This window comes from Lingula anatina, chromosome 4 (genome assembly GCF_051362555.1).
Source record: "Lingula anatina isolate TDL-2025a chromosome 4, LinAna3.0, whole genome shotgun sequence".
NCBI lineage: Eukaryota > Metazoa > Brachiopoda > Lingulata > Lingulida > Lingulidae > Lingula > Lingula anatina.
Window position 1 is genome coordinate 12,416,111 of NC_141770.1, and position 16,256 is coordinate 12,432,366.

A 16,256-nucleotide genomic window follows, 5' to 3' on the forward strand; every position below is an offset into this window, starting at 1 on the left:
AACATAAATAACTTGCTTAATGTAAATAATCACAAGTCGCTTTTTAATCGAGAGGATTTTCAATTCGCTTTGGTCACGTTTTGTTGACTTCTTATTCATGCAATGCCGTGATAGCGCTTCATCTTGTGATCACTTTTGAACATAATTATTCTTAATTATTTTGAATCGTGCTCGAGTAACAAGTTAATTTAGCTGCGTAATTAGGCGGGTGTGACATGCATCTCGTGATCGCACCAACACTTTGGGCTGTTTTTTACGTAAACAGAACTGGGTAAATTTCTAATAAATAGCTGGGATTCTTCCTTCAAAACTACAAAGATCCCCCAGGATCCCTGGCTTCACCACCGTGATCTGAAGACGTGGTTTGAAGACAGACAGTTGGTCTGGAAGCTAGGAACCAGGTAAGGCACATGTAGATATTTTGCGCCTGTTGTGTTGATCTTTTAAATTTTAATTTACTTATTTTCGGTTATATCTAAACTAAATATTATCGATCGAGTTGACTGTTATTCAGAACTTTCTAAAGAGGTATATTTAAATTCTTTAAGATGCAAAAAGGGTCGATCGTCATACCCACAATTTCAGTATTGTTCTAATATACTTAGATAACAAGAATTATATATAAATTAAGAATCTCTGCTAAAAGAAAAGCATGGCTTCAAGTAAAGAACAAGCTAAATTCGCAAAAGTTGTTTTAACAACTAAAAAATAAGTAGAGTAAAACTTATTTACATAATAAGAACTGACTACACTCGTAAAAATTGTTTTAACAATTAACTAAAATAAGTAGACAGTAGTTACGACCAGCACAAATGTGCCCCAGCATAAAGTATGGACAATAGTACATATCATAGGTATATATCATAGGTATCTCACTTAAGGTTTTCAAAGTTTTCGCCAGAAATATAGCGCTGTTCGTGGAATGATGTTTGCAAATTACCACTACAAACTAAAACTTAATAAAACTTATAAGTTATGCAGACCACGCCTTTTCAACTCCAAAACCATATTGAAGTTTCTTTTCAAGTCGAAAAGTTAAAAACTCGGTGTCGCTCTGAATATTAGTCACAGCAAATCAAGAATAAAGTAAAAACTGTCTTTCAATAATGTCCATAGTTGAAAATAGCATCCAAACTAACCAACAATAGTCACATATGAAAGGATGATGGGTGTATGTTAAGGTGATATAGATGTCCATGTACATTGGTATACATGTACTGAAACATTCAACGTCGTTTTATGTATGACAACCCTCACCTGCCCCCCCCATCCCCCCCCATCCCCCCCCCCCCCCCCCCCCGCCAGAACTCTTGGCAGCCACAGTTTATTAAAATAAAATAATTATTTGATTTCGTTAATTTTGTTCCATTGTCATAGTTTTAGGTGTGAATTTTTTTAAAGTGTGAAAGGTGTTAAATCTAATTTCACGTTTGCATGAGTGGGGTCAAATGAAGTGTATTTCTGAGCGAGGTTTTGAGATTCATTAATACATAAGTTGAAATGCCGTGGTGTTCGTTTTGCACTTCGGACAGAATTGTGACTCTTTAAAGTTGTAGTTTACAGAAAATTATAATACATACCTGTTCACGAATTTTGAACAGTGCAGGTATGAACTTACGTCTAAAAAACTTGAAAAATCATTGATCACCATTATGGACGGGGAAATGGACAAGAATTTAATGTCTTCTCATTAACCCAAGCGAAAGAATAAGTAAATGACAAACACAGATATAGTGTTCGAAATTTGGCCGGTAGCAGCCGCTTTTATTGAAAGGTCCCTCTAGTAAAGAAATAATGGTGTTAGATATTATATAGCATTAGATAGTGTTAATTAGTTAAAATTACTTAATGTTATATCTTAAAAAATAAATATCAAAACAAATAGTGCAAATATTTTCATTTGTGGGTTTGCAAAGCATTCCCTGTTTACACTCCTAATCCAGATGCCGTTTCCCCCGCATATTAGAGTTCGCAACGGCCCATGAAACCAATTTAGTTAACCGTCGCCATAAAACATCGTTTGTCTACGCCAAACTTCACTTTTATTAATCAACGTTGACTTCAAAATTTTGCTCTCTTAGTGATTTTTGAAAGACAAAAATAGATTGAATTGATTATTTCATTATTCCGGTTATTAGAAATGTTAAAGGTGAGATTTGAAAAATATTTTTTATGTAATTTGGAAGTTTAAAAAAATGATGCACGATTATAGGACAAGTAGACCGTCGATCTGCGGGTAATGACCTAACCGCAGATTGTGTATGTGGTTCAAATCTGGCAATCTAAATGACCCAGGTAGCTGCTCATTCTCTTGGTCCTTTAAGTTATCTGCAATTTAAAGTGTTCTGTGAACCGTTTTTTTCATCGTATAACCTAAAATTGTTCCTAAGGTGCCCCCTATCAAATAGTAGCTATAGACAAGTGGTCCCCAGATTGTTCCTGTAGTTGGTGAGGTTCAGGTTTTCATCGATGGCTACCATTGGTGTTTTGGCACCAATGTAATATCCACTCCAAATACTGATGCTTTGATGACCCTAGTCACTCTAAACGCGGCACACACTTCGTCGCAGGCCTCTTCAAGATGTCTGTAAACTCTACTTTGACTGCTGTAGGGGTACAGGTGAAATCTGACCTAAAAAAAAAAAAAAAAAAAAAAAAAACGCAATTTCAGTGTTCTGTCCAGAAACGGCCATGGTCCCCAATTCATAAGAAAAAAAGACGATGTTTTGTCATTTACATTGGCGTCCTCAGGTGTTGCCTGGTATTCTAACCTGCTAAAACCACTCCGGTGTTTGCTAAGGACCTTGAAAAACACTATCTAGTGGCAATTTGCCCCTCATTCTGAAAGGAATGGGTGGTCTTTGATTAGTTGCAGCAGTATATCCGTAAAAGCAGTGAGTCCTGGTGGTAAGATTTTGATACTTCGAGTTTTTCTTTAAAAAAGAACGCATTTTACCTAAGCATACCTTTGACACTGAAATATTCCATATTAAATGCCAAGTCTGTATGTGTGGTTTTTGTGTCCTAAACATAAAAAAATCCAAACGTACACAAATCAATCAAGAGTTACGCTTTCTGAAAAAGAGGATTCCAGTGGTTAGGAATATATGAGAGATCAAACTGTAATAGTCTAATTAATGATTTTAGAGAGCTGCTAGATAGAAATAATGATTGTGTATTTAGTCAGTTATCTGTGATGGCCTTTTCTGTTAATCAAATTATCCCCAAAAAATCAATAATGATTTTAAATGATCATCTCTCAGGAGCATTTAACAGGTGAATGACAGGTAGGGGATCAAAATATAATCTTATTTCATTTTCTACAAATTGCAATTAAAGTCGCTGATGTACCTGGAAGAAGCCATGATCATAGAAGATCTTAAATTGCTACTATTCAAATGCCACTAATTGAAAAGTAAGTTACGCATGTTAAAATATAACTTACCAGGTGGTTTATAGCATTTTCTATATCAAATAATGCACTTACTGAGTAATCTATCCTTCATTTATTTCAGTCTTTATAAATGAAATTAAATCTGTTTTAGGTTAAAAATATCTGAATAAGTTGATTAATTATCGGACATGTAGCGGTCAAAATTATAAACAACCCGCAATCGGCTGGGTGATGTTGCATTTTATTTTTCATTTAAAAAATCAATAAATTTCAATAATACTCAAAGATCTTATATAACACAATATCTTGACAGCTAAGAAAAAGACGGGGGTAGCCAAGCTCTAAGTCAGAAAACCCGAGTTAAGTTTTTTTTGTGAAACGGGGGTCTGCACACTTGCCATAGCCAGAGCTTTCCGCCCGTTAGGCTAATTGTCTGTCCGTGATGATTTTTGATTAAGGATTTAATTAACATGAAGTATACATCTAAGAAAAATTGCTTTGGTCTTTAGTTAATATGTGATTAGTATGAAGAGGATTTGAAAGAAAAAAAATTAAGTTATCTAGTTTAAAATTAATTTAAATTATAGGACGGAAAATATGAGTTTTGATTAATGATTAATGAACCTTTTTTTTTTGAAAATTTACTAAAAGGTACAAATGGTATACTCCATGTGCTTATTTTTGCTATCCACAGCTTCTTATAACACCTTATATACACAATTAAAATTATTTAACCCCTTAAATATTTTTCCTGGAGCGTTTGTGATATTTACGTTGGAGCTTATAGGAAAATGGTGACTGTTATAATGACTGGCCAGTCATATTCAGCTAACCTTTATAAATGTTATCAAGGGTCAAATCCAAGTGCAGAGAGGGATATGATTGATTGGAGTTTGTAAACTTGAGAGTGAAGTACAGTTGTTTAAAAAAAACGACCAAGAAACATTCTATTAGACGAGGTTAATTTAGCTTCGAAAATCTACCGGTATTGCACACGCTTATGAAAAAATTAAGGTGGATGAAAGTTGGGCAATAAGTTTATCGCGATAATTTGCTCTGTTTGAACTCGATCTGCCTGGCTGCCATACATTTTCTCCGTACTGGTAGTTATAAAAATCAATCCGTGCAGCTGTATTCTTTGAACATGTGCGTGCATTGTATATCAGCACAAGCAAATGACGGAAATTATTCATGTATTTATTTTATCACGTAGCTTGGTGTTTGACGTATCTGTCAACTGCATGCCGCTGACAGGCATGCTCAACATCTCCAAAGGACCAAATGTCACGGTGACGTTCGAAACTTAATTATTTGAGTTGAAAACAAACCGACACACAGATTATACCGGTGTCACAAAACTCAGGGTCCGTGTAACAGAAAGTCCGCCCTCCATATACTTATAATGGTTAGGGTTAGCCTGACCTAAGTGGATCAAAATCTAGGGCGAGGCTTACCTGTGCAAACGAACGGGAAGTGGACTTTCTATCATGGGGGACTCTCTGTCACGTAACACCTTTCTCCGACCGCCAGTGTTTATTTTTGACACCGACTTGGCGAAAAAAAGAGTGGTGCGTAAGGTTTCAAGTGACGTGCGGGCGACGAGAAACAATTTTTTTTGACTGATACTTTAAAAAGTGGAATCTTCATGTTACCCATGCTATGTGGTGAATGCAATGACAAGTATGATGGTTTGTTGCTTTAGGCCGGTGTCCCTTTCTCAACCGAATAAGAAATTTTGACTTGATTCATTAAAATAATCTTATTATCCGAAGACTTCTCTTAGTCAAAACATAAGATGCAGGTTTTAGTTGTTGGTCGCAGGCTGTAAGTGGTAGTGACGGTGGCGTTGAGCACTTTTTGGTAGGAATAAGTGCAGGTGTGGGTCGGGAATGTCTTACATTATTTACATTGTAGACGTAGATACGCTACATGTATATTTTAATACGTTTAAAAACATATTCTCCTAACGAGAAATTGAACACCTTTTTCCAAATAATCTTATGACGAATATGTGTCTGAGATTCTCCTTGGTGTCCGATCAAAAGTTGAGTCTGTACTTCGTACAAACTGTATACCTTGGTACACAATCGGTATAAAGCCCCTTGTGAACTAAGAATAAGGTTCAGAACAGAAACAGAACCTTTTCTGTGTTCTTCACTCGTCACTTCGTTCTTTTTGTTTAGTATCAAATCGGTAAAATTGTCCTATTTTATCAATTAACGGAGCGTGGATTGTAATTCGCAAATAACCGTATAAAAATCCAATAATTAAAGGGCAACGCCATGGGGTTATCCGCCAAAATGGATTTTCCCGAGAAAATAAGATACTTTCTCGTATTCAGGAATCGTTGATCTACCCCTCTCTGCACTTTGATTCGACCTTTAATTGAATTTAAAAAGGTTGATTTAGTTAAAAATGACTGGCCAATCATTATAACCAGGGACCATCTTCTTAATTAAATCAGAAGCTCCGATGGAAATACCATCATCAGGTACGCTTACGAAAAAAAGTTAAAAATAGTACTTAGTTGAAAATATATGTAATTTAGGATCAGGTGTATAAAGACGAGACAAAGTGCCAGTGACGTGAGAGCGAGGATATCAGGCACAATGCAGGGCGGCCACCTTGTCCTGCACATATATATTTTCTGCTCTGTGATTGGTCAACAACACAACCAGATATATGCCAGCAGAGAAAATCTTCAAGTTATGACTACGTCACGTCCAAGCATGAATACCAGTGGAATGGAATCGCCCACGTCCGGAGACGACAGACAAACAGCGAATGTTGTGCAAATCGGCTCAAGCAGATCGACAGAGGACAACCCTGCATCGGCACCCAACCCTTTAAATAACATTACGCAATCCTACCCCACACGTCAAGGTTTTTGCGTGGCATTAAGAGATGAAAATGGTTTTAATGGCCAAATTTACATCTCGTGCTACTGCGATGAATATTGTGGCATCTTTGATGACTGTTGCTCCGCCGCCCAGTTGGAGTGCAAGAACACCGATGAAACACCAAATCGCAGCTTTCAAAGATTGCCCTCGTCGCCCTCATTGTCCATAGGTCCAAATGACGTAGAATGCCGTTCACAAAGTTCGAAGGAATTCAGTTCCCGTGTTGTGACAATGACCCGCAAGTACACCTGGATGGTTGTATCCTGCCCAAGCAATTGGCCCAACAATACAATACGCGAGAGGTGTGAGAGGCCGTCAAAATCAATAGTTGAAGTCGATACTCACTTCCCTGTAACCGACCCCGAATCAGAACTCACTTTTCAGAATTCCAACTGCGCCCGTTGCCACGGTTTGAGCCACTACGTACCATGGTCAACATCTGTTGTGTGTGTATCAACTAATTTAGAAGACTTTGCTTCGATGTCCAATATGACTGGTGTTTTCAATGTAGTGAAGAATGCCCCCGATTGCTTCCTTTATTACCAAGAGCCTGAGGGATTCATGGGAAGACCTTGTGTCGGCGGCAGGTTTAACAGACACGTGTTGGGTGCACAATGGTATGGCGGTGCGACTCACTGTAGGCCCGAGTCACCCTACAAGGAACCGTGTAAGGACTCCAAATATGCAATAACTCGGGTCATACCAGGTCATAACGCCGTCACCTATGCCAAAAGCCATTTCTGCTGGCTCTGCGTCTTTGATGAGGCCCCAGTAGTTGTGGAATGTGCTACTGATGGTGAGTATTTTATTGTTATCATTTTCTAATAATGAGCTGGTTGACAGATGAAGCTATTTTTATATAACGTAATGTTTATTCATTCATTAAAAACCAGAAACACTGAATTTATGGGTTCCTTTAAACATTCTGGTATTTTGAGCATTACAGGTATAAGTAGCATAATCGAACTACACCCAAAAATGCCATCTCGTGCCCGTCTTAATGTATGTGTAAAGCTTATATTTTGCTCAACAACGATTTAATTGTGACAACTACATGCGTGACATATTTTGTTGTAGTCGATTCGGTCCTGAGAGAATTCGCACCTTTGGGTTTCTACGCATTCATTGATCCGCATAAACAAGATTCAACTAAGTCGTGTCAGCCAAACAAAAACCTTGTAAGTAACTGTTCGATTGCAATTTACTGCTGGGCACACAAATAAAGTTTACAGCCAATCTTGTCTGTTAGAATTCTTAGCCAAACGGCATTGTTGCGATTAAGTTCAGTACTTTAATTTTAAAGCATTGGTCAGACAGAGTTCTATGACGTTTCCTAGATGTAGGTATGTACATTGCATAGAACTGTATTTCTTTTATTCAGATCGCTTGCCTTGGGAGGAGAGATGGAGACGACTGTCCAAACCCGTTTTCTTTTCTTTTCAATACGTTGTATACTCTTACCATTGCGTTAAGGTTTCCTTCAAGTGCTAATGTCGCCCAGACATTAACCGAATGTAGATCGTTTGCAGCTTCTGTGTTTGCCAGAGATGAAGGTCCCCTCAACCTGCTTGAATTATATTACGGTAATTGGGAAATATATAAATTTAAGCAGCCCGAATGTTACTTCCTGAATATCACGGCTCTCTCAGGTGAACAGAACAAAGAATTCACAAACGCCACCATGTTTCAAACCTCCATACCGATAATGCTTACAAAATTTGTCAGAAACTACAATGAAGGCTTCCGTATGTTGTTACAACTTGAGGCTAAGATAGCTGCAAACAAGCCAACCATTGCATACAATGGGACCGAAGTGCCTATATACGTTATCCGAAATAGCCAATTGGAAGAATGTCTCAATGATAACCCCACTGAACAAAAGGAAGCCTCGCCCGCTGCAAGTGTCACTACACGTCCCCCCATGTCCGGCTCGGCGTCCACTGAAGCTTCGGTGTGTACGGGGTGGTTTTTCGTACTGGCACTAGTCCTTTCGTGGTTATATAATATGGCATAGGTGGTATACCATATGTGTTATAAGAACAAATTTGAACCAGGTTTAGCCGGTTAGGTATGTTCTAGAATTGTTGATAGATGTAACTTGAGGCTTTGCTCAGACGTTACGGTATGATTTCTACGTATAAAATTTTCCCACAAAAGAGACTTGGAGATACATCACCTTCTATAAGTTTTTATGTTCATGGTTAATAGTACGTAACCCTTCTTCGATCCATACAGGCCTCGGCCGCCCGCCTGACACGTGACTTAATTATGAGAACTGAGCTGCCTTGGAACAGGTCTGCACTTTCTGGGTGCTTTTCTGAGTTCTGTTGTCGTCAATGTTCGAGAAGCAGAAGTGAGATTTCCGTACACAGTATACAACGTGTAGTATTCGCCCATTACCTGTATTATTTTTTTCCCGCCTTTACTTTCCTTTTTACCCAATATTGATTCGTGTCAAGTGTCAAATGAAATGCTAAAGGAACATATAACGTTTTTGTTCCGAGTCCGATTCTGAAGGGAAATTCTTAAAATTGAAGCCCAACTTTTGAATATTTGCAAGCCTAATGCGTATGGTAGAGTTGATGAAACTAAGAAAAAATTCTTTAAACCATAGAAAAAGAAGAATTGAACTACATATATTAAAACTTGATATCTAAACTGCATGTATATTAATTACGACCAACGTTGTATTTTTGTTGATTTTGTGAAATTTAAGCGTTATGTTTAAAATGGAGTAATGGTATATAGCCAACACACCTTGGGTGAGAGCATTACATATACATTTCATTCAACCAAAGATTATATATACATTTGAACTAAAGATTATACATTTGAAAACATTATTTTTCGTATGTCAAGAGCAAATAAAAAATATTTGTTAATTACTTAATTAGTGGTTACTTTGTATCACGTCAATGATCATTATCTTACTGTTGTGAAACATAACCTTACTGTTATTTGATAAAGATATTTTGCATTAAATCTAAAAAAGTGGAACTACATTTTAAAATCTGAAAGACAAGAATCTAGTGATTGGAATCAATTATCATATTGTGAGGTTATTAACCTTTGATCAGCAAAAGGATTGCAAACAATTTAATTCTATCATGCGACTAAGTGTGTTCTCAGTCAATGTGACATTGTTGCCGTGGAAATCATGCACTAGTTGTCCATATGTTGTCAATTTTACGGCAAATAGGCCTACATGTACAAGGTAGTATAAAGTTATCTGTATTAGTGCGCACCTGTACAGCGACGTCAGATAGTATCCAAGAAAGTCTATTAGTTCAATCTTGGTTTCTGTATTGCTATAACCGTCCGTGCAAGACGTGTTTTTTTTTTTTCTTTAGAAATGTCACTTAGTTCATTTTATTGTTATTACCATGGCGCATATTGTAGTTAATAGCACATAACTGTTAAAATTAACTCTTTTATACCACGTGCGCGGCTACCAAAACAGTCTGATTTCTTGCTATTTGAAAATATTTTTCAGGTGTTATAGAGGCAGTAGTAATTTCTCGTCTTTTCCTTTGGTGTGTAAATAGCAATGTAGCGATTGATTACTCTCAGTATCACGTTTTCAGTCAGGCATGTTCTGCCGCCATTGTGTGTCAACTGGTACGTGAGGATCGTCAGTGCATGCACAATGTAAAGAACAAAATTATGGACTTGCACCAATCATCTAATGTCAGTTCGAGGATAAAGTAGCTGTTTTGTTACCAAGCGCAATTTTCATAAAATGATATGGTTAATTCCCTTTCCCTCTCTCAGTTATTATTATTATTATTATTATTATTATTATTATTATTATTATTATTATTATTATTATTATTATATAATTTGTTGACATTGTACATTTATACAAATTGATATTGTGTGTTATTAAGTCTACGTTTTTATTTAGACCAGATAAAATTGATTTGTTTGTTAACGAGCGCAACAGCTCCTAATATTGAGGAAATCAGTTTTTTTTTTTTTTTTTTTTTTTTTTTTTTTTTTTTTTTTTTTTTTTTTTGCACCATTAAACTGCGTTGGACATTGGTTTGGAGAGTGGAAATAATTAAAAAGTAAACCCAGGAGAAAAAAATAAACACCGTTGTTTTCATGCTCAGAAATCGCCCACACTTTGCATTTGACACCCTGCTAGTTAACCAACTTACCAATTTTGTCTGGCCTTATTTTAGTTTACAATATTTATGTATCCCCACACGAATAAACGGTTTATGTTGTATTTGTTGCTCATTTGTTTATTTAATTTTATTTACTTGTTTGCTTTTTTTTATGAAAATTGCTAGTATCGTTGAATTTATTGAGTCACGACATAAATACCTTATGTTATTTAATGTCATAAATGTGTAAGTAAATCCGTGATTTGACAAGCTCATTCACCGACAGGGAAAATACTACCGCAAAATTAGCTTGAAATGGTAGTTCTGGGAGGCAATGTTCCTCTTCTTGTCCTAGAAAATTAGTTATTATTGACAAAGACTGGGGCCTATATGCTCTGCTTTTAACATTCAAATCGCTGACTGAGCCAGTTATACCAAAACTTTTATTGTTTGACAATTTCGCTGAAGAAACCTTAAGACTTAAAGGGAGAAAATCAGTATGCAAAGCGATAATTCATGTACAAAACATATACATATCTAATAGATGGTATCCTTTATCTACTGCAATAGGTGAGAAGAATGGATTGCGGCATTTATTGCGACAGTTGATATTAGTACTTTACGTACAACAATGTACAACAAACGCAGTCATGTCAGTATCAAAGCCCAAAGTTTGGTATTTTCACCGCTTTTCAAAAAATAATGCCTTATAGATGCCCTGATCAATGTTGTTCACAACAAAATTCCGTGGTCATAAACTATCTTTTCGGCTGTAGGATCGGCGCTAAGCTGAAAAGAGATGTAAAGAGACTTAAATCTCATTGAAAACTGTTCCCCGCCGGTGTCCCATTTCCAGTGATTGCATGTTGAAATTCAACATGGAGGAAATAATTGGCGAGGAGTTAGACAGGCTACCCTTTGCCTGTTTTCATAATGGCTTTAAAGCTTTCTCAAGTTGTCCCAGGCGGTAGGCGCAGAGCATCTGGTTCATTTTCAACATTAATTGATTTCATTCATGATGCCAATTTCGCGGACGGTAAAATCGCCTGATCTTGTGGTTATGCCACATAGATCTAGCATATTAGGGAAAGATTAACCATATATACGACATAAAATGCCTTGGAAACTCTAATGCAGTAGTTTACTTTGGTTACGCCAAGCATCCAGAATATATGCAACTAACCTAATACACTGAAAAATAGATATAATACGAATTTAAGTGTATTCCCGCAAACCAACTCCATTGAATAGGAATGTATGTACAGCGCGCGGCACGGGGGCGGCAAGATCTTGTTCAAAACCTGCTTGTGTTTTTAATCTGACAGGAAATCCAATCAACTTCACAAATTGTGCATGAGTACCTCAGACTGAAAATGCTCCACAAACAGAAGCACAACATTCATTTGTCGCATGTCAGATCGGGTAATAATAAGGTGGAGGCTCAAATTGATTCCGTCTTACGTCAAATTGCAACCACTAGCAGACGCAGAAAACCAATCAGCTTAATATCATATTTAAGCCGCACTTAAGTCAATGTACAGTTGGAGCACTGAAATCTCTATTTCAAATACGAATGTACCTTTTAAAGACAAGATAACACACATCAGCATGCCAGCGATGTGATCCGATTCTGGATAAGACTAAAATTAGATTCAATTCTCAGTTTCAAACCATGAACCTGGAATCGGAAACATTAGCGATGTGATCCGATTCTGGATAAGACTAAAATTAGATTCACTTCACAGTTTCAAACCATGAACGTGGTATCGGATATATTGCCTTTATAAGTTTGTTTCATTTCTTTGCTTCAAAGCATTGGGACATGTTTGAACATATGGTAGTGCTGAGTCCAAAATCCAAAAAGTAAATGGAAAAATAAGTAAAAACAAAGATTACACGTATAAACATCGTGTAATAAGCGGTTTTGCCCGAAATCTTTTTTTTTTCAATGATATTACATTTTCCGTGCGTCTGACACGTTCTATAAATGTTTAAATTGGAAAGCGCAACAAATATCTTAATATTGGCATGATTTTTTCCAAAACAGGTCTACTGCAATTAAGGATTATTGTGCAGAAGTCTCATAAAAACAGTGACAATTTGTCTTGTTACAAAAAGGCATACAATGACATTTGAATTGACTGCTGCTGATTTGATTCAAAGTAGACTAAAACATAAGTTTAGACCAATTTTCTGTCTTGAGAGATATCACTTGAAACATACCCCTGATTCTAATAACGGAACTTACGTGAGTCGGATTGGAAGAAAATTGCTGTATTTGCCAAATCAAGACGGCTAGCATCGGATTTTGAAGAACTGGGCACGTACATCAACCAGGTTAATAGTCTGTATTGTCTAGGTTGGGATATATCAAAAAAAGAGGCAGACGATTTTTTATAAGATTTATTCAACTGTTGTGCATTTTTTTTTTTCATTCGACATTAAACCAGAAGTTCATGTGATCGTAACAAAATAACAAAATTATTAAAACACGTTACAAAACAGTTTAACAAAATACATATTCACAGACACAATAGAAAATGACTGCCCTAAGGCCTGTGTAGCAATTAATCAATTTTAATAATAACAATGATGATCATGGAGTGCCTCCATACTGTAATTGATAGAGAGAGTTGATAGTGTAAACATACATAAATACTTTATAAAAATTCGAATTTTTACAGTTTAGGTGAATTGTAAATTAATCCTGCTCTTCCTGAAGGTAATTAATAAAAAAGATTAATAACGTACAGATCAGACAGGGAGACAGATAAGGTCAGTTTAATTTCCATTGCGAGTTCATTTGATGTCAGTGCAAATGTTCATCACCAAACAACGTTATATATATATTTTAGGACAGAAGTTCCACAAACAGTTTTTAGACCCACGTAACATTCTGAACCATCGGAAACTTTCAGGCATGCTGGATGTCTGTCTTCCTATTTTTAGACTAAAGGATTTGTCTTCAGAAATATAAATATATATATATCGTTTATTAAAGGATTTTACATATGACAGCTTGCCCGGAGAGCACCTTAACTTTTTCTCAAGGAATGAACAAATCTAAAAATTCAAATAATCTGAACACCGGGCAAAACTTGCTTTATCGATCTACCTCGTAATTATTCAGTATGTGTTTTTTTTTTCAACAAATTTCTCATGAACCCCCTAGTCCCAGTGGGCAGAGACCTAACCGATGATAAAGCAATTTTCTATGCCTCATCTCTCCGCAATTACGCGCTTACTGGGCATAGAATTTTATCAGAGGAATTGCTCATGGATTCCTTCCCACTCAAAATACTCCCTGAACCGTTTTCACAACTTGGTGGGTTTCAGATAACGTCTAGCGAAATGTATGGAAATTGAAATGAATGAATTGGCTTATCAGAAAATCTTCTTGGCAAGGATAAATTTACTGTTGGCTTCGTTTGGCTAATAAATTTTGCTAAAAACTGTCGCCTTACATGTGCTATGACACTGTTCCAACTCCACCTAATTAGGAACGCTTGTACATTGTACGTCATGCATTTCCAAATGGTAAAATTTATTGACAACTTTATTTCGTTTAAATATTTCAATAACTTCTTTGGTGAAAAGGAACAATTTCCCTTGCAAAGAATGGTTGGGCTCTTCAATTCTCATTTCACAGAAATCACAGCCAAACTTTCGTTGCTTGCCAAGTTGCCTGACCATGTTACGAAATCGATTATCAGAATGTCCAGTTAAATATGATTTATACTACAATACGATAGAAAAACGATAACAATTATTTCACGACATAGCTCTACGGTTTTACAAATGATTACAAAATATCTCATTTCTCGCATACAATGTCATTGCAACCCCCTAACGAGATCGCTTCCGAAAAGTGACCGAAGTAATGATGATTATAATGTACTGTTTGTTCTCAATATTCAATAACCATTATCGACCGCCTGTGTGTTTCTTACTGACTGATTCACCTTGTTAACTTCTTCTGAGATCATATTTCAAGCATAACTATCATTTTCCTAACGGCTTGAGTTTCCAGGGCAACACGATTACGAGGTCATGTGTCTGGGTGATTGGGTACATATAATAAAAAAATTCTGGCAGTGATGGATAAAATGCATACATCATGCCAACTACGCAGATGTATTTATTCTCACATTTCACTCCGAACTCACCTGACTTTTAACCATTACGAACACGAACAACTGACTAAACGTGTGTAATGTGATCTTAACGCTAAGATGAGCTGAATTATTTGACCTCAGAAGTTTGGGCCTGATTGGAAAATGGTATCAACTGGTACATATGATGCGAGTTTTAGTCATCAATCATTAGGAATAAGTTCATTTATATCATGGCTTCGGTAAAATATGGTGGCAGCGGATTAATTAGGCGAAGCTTTTCTTAATTAGAGTCCTTTCTCTCAGTAATATATCACTGCGCGTTGTTTCAGCAGACGATTGGTGAGATTGCCGCATCCGGCTGAACCGACATTGTATGGCCCTTCGGAACGCTCTCCTAAAGTCCGTGGACACAAAATTATAAATAATGGGGTTGACGCACGAGTTTGAAAAGGCCAAAATTTGAGCAGTCACACTTGCAACAAATATTGTAATTGTATCCATAGTCCCCACTATGGGCAGGGCATTTAAAACAGAAATGATGAGAAACGGTGCCCAAAATACAAAAAACACAACTGCGACTGATACGACAAGAATTACCAATTTACGAGTACTACGTCTCGATGTTTCAATCCTTTCCATCGTTTCATTTTCCATTTCTCGTATGACGCCTCTGTTACGGCGCAGAGCGGTGATAATAAATGTGGTCCCAACGAAACATATGACTATTGGAAGTAAGAAGTCTACTCCCACCGTGATCGACGTGATGGTGTCTTTGTGATGGTAAGTAATCGTGCAGGCTCCTGTGGAATTATTACTTTCAGTGTAATACAGAGCTAATGGCGAGTTAACAATCGCCATGCTCAACCAGATGGCGGCACTGGCCACCAGGGCGTAGCGTTTGGTCAGTATCCGAGACGCGTGCAGGGGAAAGGCTACTGCAATGCACCGGAACACGCAAATGATCATGAGAGAATACGCACTGACGGACATGGTGACGAATATCGTGTATTTGAATAGTTTGCACAGAGGCTCTCCAAGAGTCAAATCGAACCGCTTGATGTAGAAAGCGCTCTGAAGGGGAACACAGAAAACCAAAAAGAGCATATCTGCTATGGCCAAGTTCAGGAACAGCATATTTGGACAAGTTCGGAGATACTTGTTGGCCAGGATCACGTAGATAACCATACCATTGCCTATGACACCAACGAGTAAAAAACATCCGAATATTATCGGACACAATACTGAAAAGAGTTCAGCCAAGCTGAAGTAAAGAGCAATTTCTCGTTGTACTTCTAAGTTCAAACTGTATTTTGAATTAGATCCATTCAAGGAGACATTGGGTCGATAAGACTGGTTGACGTCGAGTACAATATTCATTTTGATTCTAATGGAAAATCACACCTCTAAATCTTCAAATAATTGGGCATAAAAGCATTCTTCTCTTAAAAAACACTGCTGGCCGTCTTCTGGCATTTCTGTTTTTCTAACAGTTCAATATGAACGCCATCGTTGCAGTATCCATCCCTTCCCTGCTGGAATCTACTCAAATCTAGCTGAACCCACCATGTGTTCAGTGTTGAGATTTTTTGAAAACGCGCTTGTGCTGACGTTCAAAAGCCCTGTCCGTGCTTTCTCCTTCACTCACCAGCACGTGAAATGGCGCAATTCTTCCAGGTTTTGTTGTACCTTGTCACGTGGTCTTCGCCATGAGGAAAGAGCAAAGCTTTGTGGAGTCTGA

The 16,256-nt window shown here is 37.1% G+C and overlaps 2 protein-coding genes across 4 annotated transcripts in view; one reads left to right on the plus strand and one right to left on the minus strand.

Moving 5' to 3' along the window:
- Positions 1–201: 201 nt before the first annotated feature.
- Positions 202–10,887, plus strand: LOC147762320 (uncharacterized). The gene is made up of 4 exons (XM_087010326.1): positions 202–401; positions 5,943–7,090; positions 7,372–7,472; positions 7,676–10,887. Exons 2-4 carry the CDS (start codon positions 6,004–6,006, stop codon positions 8,306–8,308), a joined length of 1,821 nt encoding a protein of 606 aa, XP_086866452.1. The 5' UTR covers positions 202–401; positions 5,943–6,003; the 3' UTR covers positions 8,309–10,887.
- Positions 10,888–12,797: 1,910 nt separating this feature from the next.
- The window catches only part of LOC106180945 (allatostatin-A receptor-like), a 35,787-nt gene continuing 32,328 nt past the window's right edge, over positions 12,798–16,256 (minus strand). For all 3 annotated transcript variants that reach the window (XM_013565127.2, XM_087010465.1, XM_087010467.1), the window contains exon 2: positions 12,798–16,252. In XM_013565127.2, the coding sequence (XP_013420581.1) occupies positions 14,783–15,895 (1,113 nt within the window). In that variant the 5' untranslated portion in view covers positions 15,896–16,252 and the 3' untranslated portion in view covers positions 12,798–14,782. The remainder of the gene's footprint in view (positions 16,253–16,256) is intronic.

Bases quoted from the DNA above. Each gene is read 5' to 3' on its own strand.
- LOC147762320 (XM_087010326.1), top strand. From the start codon at position 6,004: ATGCAGGGCGGCCACCTTGTCCTGCACATATATATTTTCTGCTCTGTG. The intron at 7,091-7,371 runs GTGAGTATTTTA...ATTTTGTTGTAG, and splicing joins TGTGGAATGTGCTACTGATG to TCGATTCGGTCCTGAGAGAA. The intron at 7,473-7,675 runs GTAAGTAACTGT...TCTTTTATTCAG, and splicing joins GTCAGCCAAACAAAAACCTT to ATCGCTTGCCTTGGGAGGAG.